At 37.6% G+C, this 14,952-nt stretch overlaps 3 protein-coding genes across 3 annotated transcripts; 2 read left to right on the top strand and 1 right to left on the bottom strand.

Moving 5' to 3' along the window:
- The first annotated feature begins 1,579 nt into the window (after positions 1-1,579).
- On the top strand, positions 1,580-5,341 carry lamp1b (lysosomal associated membrane protein 1b). Its single transcript, XM_026913031.3, has 6 exons — positions 1,580-1,915; positions 2,456-2,640; positions 3,110-3,232; positions 3,372-3,438; positions 3,531-3,698; positions 3,827-5,341. The coding sequence occupies exons 1-6, from the start codon at positions 1,858-1,860 to the stop codon at positions 3,964-3,966; spliced, it is 741 nt and encodes a 246-aa protein (XP_026768832.2). The 5' UTR covers positions 1,580-1,857; the 3' UTR covers positions 3,967-5,341.
- On the bottom strand, positions 5,252-10,736 carry grtp1b (growth hormone regulated TBC protein 1b). Its single transcript, XM_026912865.3, has 8 exons — positions 10,618-10,736; positions 9,431-9,582; positions 9,170-9,328; positions 8,937-9,061; positions 8,590-8,686; positions 7,470-7,642; positions 7,144-7,329; positions 5,252-6,963 (listed from the first exon to the last, which is right to left on the bottom strand). The coding sequence occupies exons 1-8, from the start codon at positions 10,680-10,682 to the stop codon at positions 6,865-6,867; spliced, it is 1,056 nt and encodes a 351-aa protein (XP_026768666.3). The 5' UTR covers positions 10,683-10,736; the 3' UTR covers positions 5,252-6,864.
- Positions 10,737-11,618: 882 nt separating this feature from the next.
- Positions 11,619-14,952, top strand: commd6 (COMM domain containing 6). Its single transcript, XM_026912739.3, has 7 exons — positions 11,619-11,853; positions 12,226-12,281; positions 12,984-13,049; positions 13,147-13,223; positions 13,591-13,759; positions 14,424-14,576; positions 14,672-14,952. The coding sequence occupies exons 1-7, from the start codon at positions 11,838-11,840 to the stop codon at positions 14,720-14,722; spliced, it is 588 nt and encodes a 195-aa protein (XP_026768540.3). The 5' UTR covers positions 11,619-11,837; the 3' UTR covers positions 14,723-14,952.

Raw genomic sequence — 14,952 nt, 5'->3', positions numbered from 1 at the left:
CACCCTGTGGTAAAAATGCATGATTGCAAAACAGTCCAATTTACATCTTGACAACAGCCAAATTAACCACTAAAAATTTGAAAACACACAAACAAACAAAATGGAATTTCAGTTAGCTCTTTTGATAGTATTTGATAGTTGTTTCCTGTGAGTGTTACACTGGTATTCATAAGAGATGCCTTTACTTTTCAATACTTCATACAAGCATGCAGGCTGGTGTAAGGAAGAGGAAATGGCCAGGTATGTTGAAACAACAGCTCTAATGTACATTTAAAAACCAACATACTTCATTCCTGTATAATGCAACAAGCTACAAAATATTTATGGTTTCTTGTTAAACGATATACAGTAAATATATGCTAAGTGTTAACAGATGTCTGTGCTGCTTCCAAGGAGGATATAGATGTGAACAGAGAAAATAGCACCATCCTTTCAGACTGATCAGATAACCAAATCCATTCTGTATGGGAAGTGTGTTAATGTGAGTAACAATCTTACAGAACTCATCTGATAAGGGTAACAATTCAGATTCTCCCATTTGCCAACCTGTCATGAGGTGCACTTAATAGTTAGAAAATATTTAAGTGCTTTAGCTAGTAAACATCAATAGATTACTCAAATGGCCTGTTGAGTGGCTGTGATCTTCAGGGCCAGTATATCACCTTACAGCCTAAGCAGCCCCTTAGTCAATATTTGCAGCACCTATCTCCATTCTAGTCCACCAACCTGATGAGGTGAAAGGTTATACAGCACGATCCTGTGAAGGGCTTTAGGAGCTTCTTCCTGAAACCCTTGGCACCATTTTGTAAATTGTTCATGTCATCTGATAAAGCTTCATACCTCTGTGTTTTGTTCTCAGTCATGTGAGTCCTCCTGTTGAATAGTTTCATATCAGTAGGTCTAGAAGTGGTTTCAGTAACCATTTGTGATGGCAGCACAGGTGCCATAAATGGGACTGGGGGTGGGATGTAAACTGGGCAAGGCAGGGGTGATTCCATGTGCCCTGAGTAGACAAGGGGCCCAAGGGGAACTTAGGGAACAAACATTTTCCTGGGCAGAGGGCTCTGTGCGTTAACCTGTCAGGGGTGCATCCACTGTTAAAGTGTTTCAGACATAAACCAAGCCTGACTGTTGCATATGAAGTACTCTAGAGCTCAGGGGGGGAAAGCAGTATGTATTTCAACACGTTCATCTTCAAATTTCAGCAGACACTAAAAGCCTGTAAATATTCCAACACAGGGTTTAAGCATTGCTGTCTGGTCTGCTGTTAACAAATCCTATTCACAAATCCTGTTCCTGCCCTTTAAATCGTGTCTTGTTAAATCTACAGTATAAACCCTGAACTGGAAAATCAGCTTGAAAATGTGGTGATTAGTATTAACCTATTTTGTATCGCCTAGTCAAGATTTAGTAGATTTGCGCATGCGCATGGTGCTTGTCTAAAAGGTTCTGTTCTCACTATATCCGCGCACTACATACATACGGCAGGAAATAATGGCTTCTATGCCCTGTGTAGTGAACTATATGTCTAGTGGTTTGGTATTTGGAATACGGCCCATGTGTGGCAGTCAATCACATGACTGCGTTCTTTCTTCCTGGTGCGGTTAGCAGACCAGAGACTCGGGCACGAGACAAAAACAAACTGGGTTCGTGTGTTTATCCGAGTGAGCTTTAGAGGTGTAGGAAAGAAGCTAATGAGGAAAAACTTCTACAGCCGGCTTTTAAACTGTAGAATTAATTACATTCTTATTAGGAAACGTGTGTTAGTTGGTTAGAGTGCTAATATTAGCTTAATATATATATATTAGTGTCTTGGGCCGGTGTGTTTTGGTTTACGCTAGTCACTCCACTGGAAACATGAAACCTCAAAGCCGAAAACACCCTCTGCCTCCTGGACTGACTCTCCTGCTGCTGGGTACAGTATATAATAACCTTTAGCATTCTAGTAATAATAATAAACCCATTTCTTTTAAATGGAATACGTCTAATATCATATTAACAAATTTATAGTTGACACACAAAAAAAATTACAGGCCAACAAGTCTCATTTAATACTGATTAATAGTATTGGCCCCCTGGTTGTAGACTGACTTTGATTTTTAGATAACAATACTACTATTACTTCTATTACTACTACTACTAATAAAAGCATACTATTATTTACAACTATTAATAATAATATTAATATTGATGATTATTAATGTGATAAAAGCAATAAGTTCTTTCTGCGCTTACCACTATTTCAGCCATTTTCTTTTCATGCTTTAATATTTCTATGTGCCTTAAGAGAAATCTCTACTTTAGTGTTTCTCACACATTAAACTAACTAGTCCATTACTTGACTCATCGCCGTGATGTCTGTGTTGTCTGCTGTAACAGCAGAACAAGCTCTATATGTTAGATACTCGGTATCATAAACAAATCGATTTCAGCATGAACGATTGTGTCATTACAGCTGTAACGTTATGCCCGAGTTTGTCCAGCGACGTGCTGTCCACCACTTCTGCTCCGACTCCCCCCTCACCTCCCAGTGTCCCCGAGAGAGGGTCCTACAACGTCACCAACAATGGCACCGCGTGCTTGTTGGCCCGCATGGGACTGCAGCTCAACATTACTTACACCTCTCGCTCGCAGGGCAAGGTATTCACACTCTCTGAACCTCACGCTGACACAGAACAGTGTAAAATTGCCCAAATCTACCTTGGAGCAAAGGTTTGCCAGGCTGATTTTTTTTGTTCTGCTCCAAAACACACCAGGAAAGCAAAAAACACACCTGAAGCAGGTGCAGACTGTGAACTTGCCTTCCTTTTACTTCCATTTTAGTGTGAATAACTGTTGTGTAATCAAACTGACTGGCTGACACATAACTTAACTTTATAATGTGAGAATTTACAGCAGAGTTGCTTTTTTTGGTTTTATTTGGTGTTTTTTAACTCAGGTAAGCAATCGAGTAACTACACAGTTCGGCCAGTCAGGCTGAAATGATGTTGGCCGTGTGAATTGGCATTTACTCTGTATACCTGATGCATGACTTTTCACATTTTGAATGTTGTGTGTCCAGTAGCCATGTGTTAATTGTGATCTGTTCTAAATCCTCTTGTTCCTGAAGGCTGTTCAGGATATCATTAACCTGCAACCAGAAGTGACCAATAGCTCTGGATCCTGTAAGGCTGACACTGCAACACTCAAACTCATGGAGGAGAACACAACCTTGACTTTCTTCTTCTTTTTGGTCAGTTAATTCCCCGACTCTTTCTCTCCTCATTAGTTACCCCACATCCTCACTTGCCATCTAGAATATATTCTTTGCTAAGCACTCCTATCCTTCACTGAGTCAAATGGCATTTCAAATGGTGCTTGTTCCCCTCCAGAATTCTACAACTAACAAGTATCACCTTAACGGACTGGCACTGTCAATCAACTTGCCAGACATGTCTCGTAAGTTATTATTAAATGACTGAATGAAATTGGTATACTTAAGTTTGAATCATTTAAATGTATTGAATTGAATGGTCTTTCTATCTTCTCAGAGCCCTTGATTGTCAGTAACACTAGTCTAGACTACCTTCAGGGAACTTTGGGCTACTCTTACATGTGCCGTCAAGAGCTGATCTTGACTGTTGGGCAGAATTTCTCCCTGAACACGTTCCATCTACAGGTGCAGCCTTTTGGTGTCAATGGAAATGAGTTTGGAGCAGGTAGTCTTATTTTAATTCCTTTTCTTTTTCAGGGTTTAGCCCCATTCTGTGCTCACATATACAAAATACTTAGACTACATCTTACATGTATGCCTTTTACATTCTTTCTTTGGTTCTTTCCTGTTCAGCTGAGGAATGTGGCCTGGATAAAGATGACATGCTGATTCCTATCGCTGTGGGTGCTGCTCTTGCAGGCCTTGTGTTAGTTGTGCTCTTGGCCTACCTGATTGGCAGGAGGAGAAGCCATGCTGGCTACCAGACGATTTAAACCTGCTCATGTAAGCTTGCAAACCAGAATATGCAGCCACCGCTAATCAGTGGATCCTAGCACATTAAAGCCACACGTTTTTACCTGCCCTGCCCTGCCCTCTGCTATTCTCATGCTGCCATTATGCCCATTACCTGAGGTGATCCTGTGACTTCTGGACTTTAAGTTGTATAATAACTGGAAAATAGTTTAAGAATATTTAATCTTGCGCAACTCTGGGCATTCTTTTTGGAACGGGTGATACGTAGCATTACTGAAAGGCCTAGGTCTTAGATAAAGCACAGACTAGCGCTAAAACTGACAAGAATTTCCCTTCATGGTGTGTATAATGAAAGGCTAAAGTAGATTGAAACTGGACCCCAGTGAGAGCCTCAGCTCTGTGCAAGCTCAATATTACAAGTAGGAGCATTACTTAGGGAAAATAGCTGCTATAGTTTTATTTTTCATCACCTATAAAAGGGAGTACTTAACACTTCCCCTGCCCCTGACATGATTCAGACTGTAAGGTATGATGGTAAAGATGCAATGTTGTGGAACACAGAGCCATGAAAAAAACAGACACAGAATTGGTAAATTTGCATTGTACTCAGTCTGTTTCCTTTTTTAAAAGTGTTGTAACAGTGAAATTGCACAGGTAGCCTTGAGTAATTCATACAGTATGCCCAGTGAGAAGCAGCTGAAGAGAGAGCCGCATTTATACACAACTGATAGCAAGGCTGCATTCGCTGCACTGAGACCTTTCTCAATACCTCTCAGACCCCATTATCCTCCACTCGAAGGTGCTTCATGCAAGAGTAAACTGGTACTTTTCTTTCCAAACTATCATTATTTATAAAGCTTACAAGAATATATTTGTAGCATGGATGAGTTCGTATGAAAAACACGGTGGCTTTTTTGATATGTATAGATGTATTTGACATGATAGTTGACTTAACAAGAAAGTTCATTTGCAACAAGTTTCTACTGCTCACTACACATAGCTCACATGTTACTAGCAAACTGTAAACCATTTAGTGTTAAACATCAAGACTGCTTTTGCCATCCAGCATGCTTTGGAACGCAAGAAATCAGTGGCCACTCAACTGGTAAATGAGGATTTCTTATATATTAATATTGCACTAAGTCCCACTCACAGTATGAAACCACTGTTGAATTGATATAATTTTCATACTGTGAATGTGACTATTTGATATGAACTACTATGGTCTTCATTCTGCTTGTGGGACTAAGCAGCATTTAATGCTTGAGAGAGAGTGTGTTGATATAATTAACTCTTACAGTGCACTGATGTGTTAATGGTGTTTTTATTTGCAACTTGGCCTTAGTGTGAAATGCTTTGGCATAGTGTATTTTGAATGAGGATGATGTGTTGCAATCCATATCTTGCAGGTGTTGTATAACAGTAGATTATATATAAATGCAATGACAAATAAAAGGGAAAAAAGTGGTTGATTGGTGTCATGTCATCTCTTTATCATGTACAGTGCACTGTGTAAGTATTCACTCCCCTTGAACATTTACACATTTTATAAAGTTACAACCTGTAACTGAAATGGACATAATGGAATTACATATCATGAATCTACACAAAATCACTCATAATATTTAAAGGAGATTCAATATAAAGTTATTTATGCAAAGTTATTTACAAATAGAAAATGTTAGTTGTGTTTGCATAAGTATTCACCCAGGTTTCTGTGAAACCCTTAAATTATTTATGGTGTAACCGGTTGCCAATAGAAATCACATTATTAGTTAGTAACAGAGTCCACCCTTGTACATATATAATCTGAAACTTTGAACATCCTAGGGAGCACTATTAAATCCATTATTAAAAACTGTAAAGACACTCCACAAAGCTGGGTTGTATGGAAGAGGTACCAAATGGATGAATTTGGAGTTTTTCAAGACACTCAGTTGGAAACTCAGCAAACATGGAAAAAAGTTCTCTGGTCTGATCATACCAAAATTCAACATTTTGGCCTTAGCAAAAAGTACTACATTTGGCAGAAACCCAACATTGCTCATCATGCTGAGAACGTCATCCTCACAGTGAGACATGGTGGTGGTAGCATCATGTTGACTGTTACCCCTGGCCTCTTGGTTGCTTCTCTGACTAATGCCCTCCTTTGGTCACTGACTTTTGCTGGATGGCCTCCTTCAGACAGGGTCATGGTTGTGCCATATTCTTTCTATTTTTCAAAAATGAATTTAATGGTGCTCTGTGGCCTGTTCAAAGTTTGAGATATTTTTTATAAACAAATTAAGGTTGATTATTTTCTAGAACCTTGTCCCAAGTGGTTTAATAGCTTGTTGGTCTTCATGATGCTGTTTGTTTTGGTATGCTCTCTAACAAATTCTGGGGCCTTCCGGGAACTGGTGTATTTATATTGCGATCATGCGACACTTCAATTGCACACAGGTCGACTTTATGCAACTAATTATGTGACTTTTGATGGCAACTGGTTTCACCAGAAACAAATTTCACAGCAATGAGGGCGAGTACTTACACAATTACAACCCATGAAAATAGTAAAAAAAAAAATTTTTTTTTATTAATTTCATTTGTAAATAATTTTGCAAACTATTCTGCCTTATTTTTTTTTCTGTTGATTCATGACATATAATCCCAATTAAGTCAGTTTCGTTTACAGGTTATAACACTACAAAATGTGGAAAAGTTGAAGGGGGATACTTACGCAAGCCACTGTGTAGAAAGATATAAAATCATTGTTCATAGTACATTCTTACATAATTTTTTTTTTAACAAAAATATGATTTAAAAAAGAAAGTAAGAAAAGAAAGACCTGTGAGATTTTTCATGTTGAATTTGGTCCAACACACTATCCACATTCACACTGTCCTTTGTGGAGTGAATATACAATATTGTTATCACCATTATCGTCCAGAATCCTGAGCTTGTATGCGTTCTCGACATATTTCTCTGAGTTTAGTGATTGTTGCCATGGAGAGACTCCCAGGCTCCGTAAAGATATTCTGAGGTGAGATAAGATCACATATATGAACAGTTCTAACTGTATGCTATAAATGAGACTTAATTAAATGCATAGCTACGGAACAGATGGATTGTATCATTCATAACTTTAAACATGTTATCAGCCTAAATGTTACACAACAAAAGTCTTATGCTGGTTTTATAATGATTATGGATGTTACCTGCATGAATGCATGACAGTTCTCCACAAACTCCCCATGCGTGATCTGTTTGAAATGCTCACAGATGTCTGGAAAATTTTGCGCCTGTAGGATTAGTTTCTGATGATGACGAATCAATGTGAGGGCCACACGGAATAGGATCTTGGAGCCCTCATAGAACAGGCAATCCCATATTCGCAGCACTGTCTGGCAAGATATAACCCAGTGTCCACAGGCATTTTGATTCATTTTAGAAATATGATCTCATTCAATGCTGGTTGTTTTAGATGAATATTTACTTTCTGCTAATTCGAAAGTTCAAAGTATATCTACAGATCTTTCCTCACCTCCACAGGAAGAACATCAATGTAAAGGCAAATAAACCACTTTGAGACCACCAGGTCCCACATCACATTGTGTTGAGTCATAGTCTGCCACACTGCAGGCACCTTAGTCTTCACCAACTCTCCAAGGACTTCCTGGTCTGTCTTTAGTCCCAGCATGGCTGGTGTGTAGTAATCTGGGTTACAGACATGAGCATTTTGCATTTGTATCTAATCTTAGAGGAATATTACAATGTTTTGAACCTGTGTGCAATTACCACTGACAAACAATCTCAACATATTTTTCTGGACTGAGAAAAGAACAGAAAACCCATTTAGTAAAATGTAATAAAAACTAAATAGTGTCCTATTTAATAATACCATAATTCACATTATGTAAATGTTTCATAGACAGCTGCCCTTAGACTTGCTTTAAAAGTGAGTTTTGGGTAGAAATGTCTTTTCTAAATACAGAGAAATGTGCAGCAATTGTCTGTAGTAAAAAATCATATGCTACACATGTGATGGGTTGAATTAGGTTCAAAAACACTGGTGTGTTTCTTTAACTCTTTTTACCAGAGGCCAAAAAAATGGAATTTTCACTGTTTTTTGAGGATACCCGTATTCAGCATTGAATTTATTTGTGATGTCACATGCCACAGCAGTGGTTAATGGCTCATATGAAGGTAGACACTCAGGGCTTTAAGAATTTGCAGGTTTTCCATAAGTATTTCTTTCTTTTTTTTACCTAGCCTACTAGGTTTAAATATTATAATTTATTGTGGCAGTTGTATATGGTGTTTTACTATTAAAAAACTTTAGTTGTGTTATGTGTTTTATCCCTATACCGGTGTTATTGTAGAGAGGTGTGAATTGTTTCCCCAGCAGGGGGCTCACACCCCTGCTTTTCTTATTGCCCTGCTCACCAGCAGCTAAACACAGAGTCACAATACTTTATATACAGAAACCCAACAGTCTTCTGACTAATCTTTTAATAGACTCATGGCGATAAAATAATGAATTTGTTTATACTGATTGAAAATGTCCTATGAGTCGATTTCCATTTCCCCGGCAGAATGGAAGGCCAGTGTACTGTGAGAAAGGTTTAACTAATGGTTTAAGGGATAAAAAAAAGGTCACTGACCAGGTAAGATTCTACCCAGCAAAGCATCCATTAACCAGAAGGACTTTTCTTCATCTTTAGTTATGATAAGGAGGTATCCTGCAATAAAGTTCATTCCCTTGAAAACAGGAAAAAACTGTGAATTGACACTACAAACATTTGCAGTGGAACAAGTTTAGCCAAATTATTGCCTGAGCAAATACTGTTAAAGCTGTCAGCTAGTTGAATGCATGACTACAAGTCTATTAAGAATGATGTAAATACTTTCTTAAATGCAACTAATAAGCAAAAAAAAAAAAAAAAGAAGAAGGATTATCTGTAGTGGGGTAATATAAATTTAACAGTGCATTAGTGTACTAGCATTGTACCTGACAGTATCCAACATCCTTGTTATGGTGTCCATATGCCACAAGAACATTAAACAGAGCCTTCAGTAAACAAGGCTGGGAGGAGTCGTGGAACTGAATGTTGTCTGGGAAAGTTCTGTGCAAGTCTGGCAGGTGACATGACTGTGTCAGTGCTGGCTTCACATAAAACGACTCAGCCTATAGGCTGATCACAACAATGTTACACATCTGAAAGAGAAAAGGATGAGACTGACCAGTGCGTATTGTCTCTTCCAGCGTGGGGTCATGATGAATGTTCAGGAGAGAATTGTAATAACCACAGTTCATCTGCAGATGCTGCTGGGCTCCACTGGCAGCCATCCAGATCAGAGTACGGTGTTTGCTGGGGACTCCTTTCCTCACATATCTCTTCACTGCCCATAATAACCATGCAGTGACTCAATAATGAAAGATAATGTGTGTATGTGGCATTTAATAATAAAATAAAGCTCAGTGTGGGGGTGTGCCAAGCCTACCTTTCAGATTCTTATCCACTTTAGTGTTTTCTTTTAAAAGCCTTGACCATTTTTCTGATCTTCTAGCAAGCACTGGTAAATACTCAGACATCATTTCCTCATAGGATTCATGGTTAAAATCTTCAGAATGCTGAAATCCATACTTGTCTACTCTACAGATAAGAAAAATCAGGGGTACCAAGTATTTTGATACCTACTGTTTAGTCAAACATTGAAAAGAAAAACATGGTTTAAAAAAAATGACAAGCATATGTGTATTGTTTATCATTATAAATTCTTTTATACAGGCCAAAACTGAAGTAGAAATAACAAAGAGAAATGCAAAGGGGGAAGGATTATCACCAAAAAAAGAGAAGTAATGCAAAAAAAGAGAAAGAAACAGAAAAAGTATCACAAAAGAAAAATACTCAATTAATCAATTGCACTTTTCCCCCTCTCGGTCAGTATTAAATTTGCTTCATTACAGGGAATAGCAAATGCCCCAAAGTAGTTTTGTACTTTTTCATGTTCAACAGAGAAAATAAACACAGCACATAAAGATTCATGCTGGAAAACACATTTTTAAATTATGGTTCCACTTAAATAAGAAATTAAAAATGGGCCATTTTGACCAAAACAGAACACAAGGGTTAATGAAGAAGACCTGGCAGGTGGTGACAGGTCTAACAAACAAACAAACAAACAAACAAACAATCCTTGTCCTTGTCCAAGACAAACTTATAGAAAACCTGAACTCAATGCACAGCATTTATCTTACACTCCAAAATACTGAAGAATAGCAGTTAACACTGTGTTAACACTGATTAGCTCTGAATTTGAAGGTGTCCTTCGACAGAACTCAGGTGTAATAATTTAAATATGTTTTTCAAATTTTGTTTATTCAGAACACATCACATGTGATAGCTACTATTCATCTTACTGTATGTGAAGATAGTATTTATTTAATGTTACTACCAGCTCTAGCTAAACTCTGATAACAACAACGGGACGTCCTACATTATAATCAACATCTCATATGTCAAGCTTTTATTTTATCACAATAAAAATCACTGAAAGGGGCGACACTCGAGAGATGGCTACCCATGATCACCTGACACACAGCTGATACTGACTCTTACCGCTCAGGAGACTATATAAACAGGAAAGATCAAATAAAGTATCCAAATAATACAGTATATAACCAATACCTCGCGTTTACTTTGGAAATGCCATCTTCAGTAGAGTCATAATCCACCGGGGGATTCATCTCCATTCACTATAACCAGACTTCACTTTTCCACACTCTAGCACTTCATTATAATAAAACTTTACCTGTAGAAGCCTGGTATATAATTACACAAACCCCGCCCATTATGCAAATGAGCTTGTGGAAAGGCGCTATACAAATAAAACTTCTTCTTCTTCAATTCGCCGAGCTCTAGCACTTACAGTGAGTCTCACACTGGGCATACACTGCTCTAGATACTGACCTAAGCCATTATTTAGTATTTTTGTAGTGCACATAGCCTATGGGGAAGCATATTTGGGATTGAGCCCACATGCAGTATATACGTTTGGCACAGGCACAAGCTGTTTTCCCATTTAAGCGCCTACAATACAATAAGTTGCAACATGTTCCTTTTCTCTTAGACCTGTATTTCAGTAAGGCAATATTGCTATGTCTTTAAAAATCTTAATCATCTACAATCTAAAAGCTTATTATTATTATTATTATTATTATTATTATTATTATTATTATTATTATTATTATTTAAAAAGCACATTTTACAGGAGATCACATGCTAGTGGATTTTTTTTTATGAGAATGACAAATAACAGAAAAGACAGTTTGTGCCAGTAGATGGCGCTGCAAACCTACTAAACCGTACGCAAAACATAAAGGTGGATGATTTATATCTATCATTTCCGTGTGTATCCTGCTGAATATGCGGGATCTTTGTTTGCAGTGGTTTATTCATTTACTTACACTGTGCGATAGGCCACTTTCCTGCTGCTTCTGACCAGAAACATGATGGTTTTAAGCCTCATTATAAACGTTTCTTTATATATAAAAACGTCGCATAGCCAATCTCACACTTCCACATATGCACTTATACAGGGAACATGTCTGTACCATCATTTAAGCGCCTTTATTAAAAACTACTACATTCCAACACGCAGCGTGAATGAATTACAATTTCAGCCAATCAACGAGGACGCAAATGACGTATGCGGAAGTAACTCGTTTTCTGTCAGCGTAGAGAGGAAGACCTTTAAAAACAAATGAAAATTTGTTTTTGTTTTGTTTTAAAAATATTATTCCTTAAACAAAGAAAATGCCGTTTCCTTTTTAGAAACTTTAAGACTTTTATGAGTTGCGCTTTGTTGAATGCAGTCTTTTTGTAGCTAGCTCTCTACCGTCTTCAGGATGGAGATATCATCTGGTGAGTTTGTAAATAAAACGTTTAATGAGTTTTAGTGTTGTCTTTAGACGTCGTTGTATCTCTACCTGCTCTGCTTTGCATTGCAGAAAGGCGAAGTTAGAAAATGGCTGCTTGTTATAGCAATTGTCAGAGATTTATAAGTTACAACGTAGAGATATAATAAGATTATTACTATAGTATTATTTCCATAGTTATATAGCCTATTGGTAATTGCACTTCTCTGTTCTTCTATAATACATGTAATTCATCTTTGTCTCTAACAGCTACCTGCACTGTAATTTTAATATTAATTAAATATGGTATACATTTCAGCATTAAGGCAGCTGATCTTGGCCTGATAGCCTGTTAATTCAAATGATTATTTCTTTCCAGATGTGGCTGTAGTTGAGAACATTGGGAAATTGCCATCCGAAGTGTTTGAAGAAACAGTAAGCACCAAGTGTATTCTATGTGTTTTTGTTCAATTTATATAATGAGTCAAATTCATTTATTGTATAATTGTACACTATATGGTGAAAAGTATGTGGACACCTGACCATCACAACCAGATGGGCTTGCTGATCATCCCATTCCAAAACCAGGGGTGTTAATATGGAGTGGGTCCCACTTTTGCTGTTATAACAGCCTCCACTCTTCTGGGAAGGCTTTCCACTAGATTCTGGAGCATGGCTGTGGGGATTTGTGACATTCAGCCAGAAGAGCATTAGTGAGGTCAGGCACTGACGTCGGACAAGAAGTGCGCAGGCTGCATTTCAATTCATCCCAACGGTGTTCAGTGTGGTTGAGGTCCAGGCTTGGGTCACTCGAGTACTTCCACACTAACATCAGCAAACCATGTCTTTATGGAGCTCGCTTTGTGCACAGGGGCATTGTCATGCTGGAACAAGTTTGGGCTAAGGGCATTAGTTCCAGTGAAGGGAAATTGTAATGCTACAGCATATAAAGACATCCTATACAATTGTGTGCTTCCAACTTTTATGGCAACAGTTTGTGGAAGGCTCACGTATTGGTGTGATGGTCAGGTTTCCACAAATCTTTGGCCATATATTGTATATTTATTGTATAACAAAAAAAAAAAAAGACTCTTTTATTCTGACTACAAATCTGACCTCATTTCTTTATTGTTCCAGTGTCATGAGATTCTGCTTCATCTTGAAGGAAAGCGCAGTGCAGTAGATTTGGTTGAAAACTACCAGGTCAGTTGGGCACCACAAGTACATCTTCATTTTGCACTGTTTTGGAACACTGAACATGTTTCTCCATACTTACTGCTAATATCTGCTTATTCAACAGAAATTTCAAAGAGCTGGTATAAACCTTGACTGGAAAGCTGTTCAGGATATTATTAGACTGTTGTCATTTAATTTTAGGTAAAGTATATCTGAATGTCATGAAATTCAAGGTAGTCCTTTTTATATGTATGCCATCAACTACATTCAAAACGATAAGATGTGTGAGACGTATCATGCATAAAATGCAGATAGCGAGAAAATAAACTTGCTCATGATTTTCCCAGTGAGTAGATCATTGTCTTTGGTTGTTTGAATTTTGTGAGACAGAATTTCATTCTGATATTAGGCTATATATAGGATATTAAACACAACCAAAAGCCTTTTTGGTGCTCGTAACAAATTGATAGAATGCTGATCTCTTTGATATGCCTGTAGATATAAAGCTTCCTGATATTGGTAAGTGTGTGTGTTTGCTAACCGTTTCTATAATTGTAATTTGTTGTAGATCAGCTGCGAAGACTAACCTCACTGCTGATGGTCTGGTCACTAAATTAGGAGAGTGTACTTCTAAATGGTCCAAATCATCTTTACAAGTCATGCACCAGCTGTGGACTGAACATGGCTCTCTTGTAAAAGCACACCAGGAGGTTCAGGCTGTGGCCAGCATTGGACAGGTATGTGTCTGCTTAAATCACATAATAATTCCCTATATCAGTGGTCTGGAACTCAAATTCTTTCGGGGCCACATTAGCAATTTGTGAGTTCTTGAAGGACCATAAACTAATGCTATTCATTTTTTAATATACTGCATTGATTAATACCAAATAACCTAGACTCTGAAAGTTGGTCACTTCTATGTAAATAAAGGCTTAAAAAAACTTATTCAGCTGTATGAAAGATTAGGTGATAACATTCATTATGCCAATTCAAGGGCCAGTTAATTTTAAAAATTTAAAGATATATATTCATTTTTTGAATATCTAAAATGCATAATTTTAAGCAAGACATTTATGAAGAACTTACATGGGCTTATCTCTGCATTGAACATACATATCCGTAGTCTCTTGTCTTGTGTTTGCACTCCATCAGCTTCTTTTTTTCCACATATTTGTAGGTCTCTACACTGGCTGATACATTTTCGGTATTTTGGTTCAATCATTGAATCTAAAGGTCTAAGACTGAGGTCTGGTGTAAATCTAGATATTACTGGCCTAGAGTGAAAATGTTGAGTAGTAGGTACTACTCCCTTGAGTTTGACACGTGTACTCTATAGAGTAGTAAAATCTGTTATCTTGTGGTAAGACAAGTGTGTGTGTAAGAAAAGCTGTTTACTTACAGCTGGTAGATATCCAGTGGAAGCTGGGGATAGCTGTGAGCTCGGACACATGTCGCTCGTTCAACTCCCCATACATCTCCGTCCTGATGAAAATTGCAGACACATCTGGAGAGATTTCCTACAAGTCCTTTGAAATGACAGTTCTTCAGTTCCAGGTTTGCTAAAATTACTTTTTTTTTTTTTAATGCCATTCAGTTGATGTAGGCAGACTAAAGTGATTTACTTCTGTCATTTTTCTTTCTTTTTTCAGAACTTCTACAGACAGTTCAAAGAAATTGCTTCTGTTTTGGAAACTGTGTAAGAGTTCAGCTCTAAATGTTCACCATTCCTATTCCGGTCTGTAGCCTTTCAGTATTTACTGACTGTTTACATTTCAACTCTTTTGGTATGTATGCTTGCTGTTCGACTAACCCATAGTGGGATACTTAACTATGCTGTATTTGCTCTGACATTTATTTCATTTTGAATGTGCTTTCCAAAATAATTTGTTATAACCACTGAATAAAGTTTGAATAAAGATCTTTGCTTGCA

Source organism: Pangasianodon hypophthalmus, chromosome 5 (genome assembly GCF_027358585.1).
Source record: "Pangasianodon hypophthalmus isolate fPanHyp1 chromosome 5, fPanHyp1.pri, whole genome shotgun sequence".
Classification (NCBI taxonomy): domain Eukaryota; kingdom Metazoa; phylum Chordata; class Actinopteri; order Siluriformes; family Pangasiidae; genus Pangasianodon; species Pangasianodon hypophthalmus.
Note: the sequence above shows the minus strand (reverse complement) of the source record. Positions and strands in the feature narration are given on the sequence as shown.